The 1,830-nt window shown below is 36.1% G+C and overlaps 1 protein-coding gene across 1 annotated transcript in view; it reads right to left on the bottom strand.

Annotated features, from left to right (window-relative positions):
• LOC105314448 (serine/threonine-protein phosphatase 4 regulatory subunit 1-like) overlaps positions 1-751 on the bottom strand; it is a 29,323-nt gene extending 28,572 nt beyond the window's left edge. Inside the window, exons 1-2 of the mRNA XM_020002445.1 lie at positions 683-751; positions 456-563 (exon numbers count right to left, since the gene is read on the bottom strand). Coding sequence (XP_019858004.1) covers positions 456-545 — 90 coding nt within the window. The 5' untranslated portion in view covers positions 546-563; positions 683-751. The remainder of the gene's footprint in view (positions 1-455; positions 564-682) is intronic.
• Between the last annotated feature and the right edge of the window lie 1,079 nt (positions 752-1,830).

The following is a 1,830-nucleotide window of genomic DNA, read 5'->3' as shown; positions in this document are numbered from 1 at the left end:
TGACCACTTGGTTCAGTCTACCTTACCAAGCAGTTGAGACTTTGGAATGACCCTCCCTCTAATTTAGTCAATAAAAATTATTTAAAAGTAAAAGAACATTTTTAACCTCTAATTTTTCAATATTACTGATTTTAAGGTCAATTTAATTTGTCGAATTTTTAGAAGATTTACGGTACAAAATACAGTGCATAATACAATACATGCATAATAGTGCTACAGTACATGTATGGCATTTCAAAGTACATAAGATGGTCAAGAATGGACACAAAACCCACTTGACTACTTTCAAATAAAATTGAACCTCTTCCTTCCACTTTTACATGTACACTGGAGTTTGTCTCCTCTTATCATGATTGTACACATGTCACTACTCAATATTTTACAAATGAATACACTCCGTGTACATGTACTTCTCCCCCTCTCCCTCCTTTCCTTCATCTCCCCCTCTCTCTTACCCATCTTGAGTCATCCTTGAGTAAGTGTAAGAAGACTGGAGTGAGTCTCTCTTGTCTTGATAATAATGAGCAACCAAGAGACACATCCATGAACACATCAGCACACGCCTAATGAGAACAATAAGGACTCATCCACTCATTTACATGTACATGACATATACTGAATGTATTTTATAATAACAACAGTACAGCAATAAATAATAAAATTGATAAAAATGTTTCTTTACTTTTCTAACTACTTCCCAGACTTCATCTTTACACAACTGAATGAAATATGGTAACTAGAGAGAGAGAGGGCTATATAGATATCTCTTCCAGCAGTGCAGTAAAAGGAACCCAGGCTTGAGGCTTTTAAATGCAGCACATTATGAGCACAAATGTCTGGATGAAGGTCAATAGAAAATTATTAACAAGGGAGCGATGACTGCTATGAATGATGAACATCAATATTTGCGTGGGCGGATACCGTAAATCCATATGGATCCAACATAAAAAATGACAAAATCTCTATATGGGGATTATGGATGATGAAATCGAGGATGGAATACCGGTACAAGAAGTTCCCTGGCCCAATGAAATTAATGATGACCCTCCTCATAGGCCACCTCAGAAGGAAGATTTAAGTGGACCAGTTGAAGGTCCTATAAATGGACTAGTTAAAGTAGGAATAGTTACAGGTCCTATAGTCGTAGGTGCATGTACTGTTGCTGGAGGAGTTATTAGAGGACCACTAGGAGCAGCTAAAGGAGCTGCTCTAGGAGGAATTATTGGGGCTCATATTGAAGGACTCATTCTAGCTTTCATTGCTAATTTAAATTATGAAGATTAATGACCTCTAGTTGTCAACATGTACTCTAGTGTCTAGTGAGTGTAGTGTCTATTATTACTGGTGATATATATAATTGTTTATTTTTAATAATTTTTAGACAAACTAAGTGTCAAACTTGAATTTGCAAGCATGAAAGCTGAACTATAAAGTACATGTATAATTGTACAAGAGGCCCAATTTCATAAGATCGATATTATTTACAGCTGCTTATTTTGGGTTGGATGAAGCCATGTGAGTGATGATAGGAGGAGCAACTAGCAAGAACTGACCAATCATACTCTGCCAGAGGAAGTATGATCAAGTATCAAGCAAGAGATTATAAAGAAACTGGCAAGTGGTTGACTGCAGAATGCCAGTAGTGTATCAATTTCCTCTTTATCAATTCCCTAATCTGCCTGTACCTCTATCTCTCTCTCTCTCCCTTGCAGTCTATAAAGTGTACATTACTTATGATTGTTGCTACATTAACAGTTTTTATTAATTAACATTTTAAAAGAGGAGGAGGAGGAGGAGGGAGAGATTGGAATACATAATAATAATAATAAT

This window comes from Amphimedon queenslandica, unplaced genomic scaffold, assembly GCF_000090795.2.
Source record: "Amphimedon queenslandica unplaced genomic scaffold, v1.1 AMPQUscaffold_12912, whole genome shotgun sequence".
Classification (NCBI taxonomy): domain Eukaryota; kingdom Metazoa; phylum Porifera; class Demospongiae; order Haplosclerida; family Niphatidae; genus Amphimedon; species Amphimedon queenslandica.
Note: the sequence above shows the minus strand (reverse complement) of the source record. Positions and strands in the feature narration are given on the sequence as shown.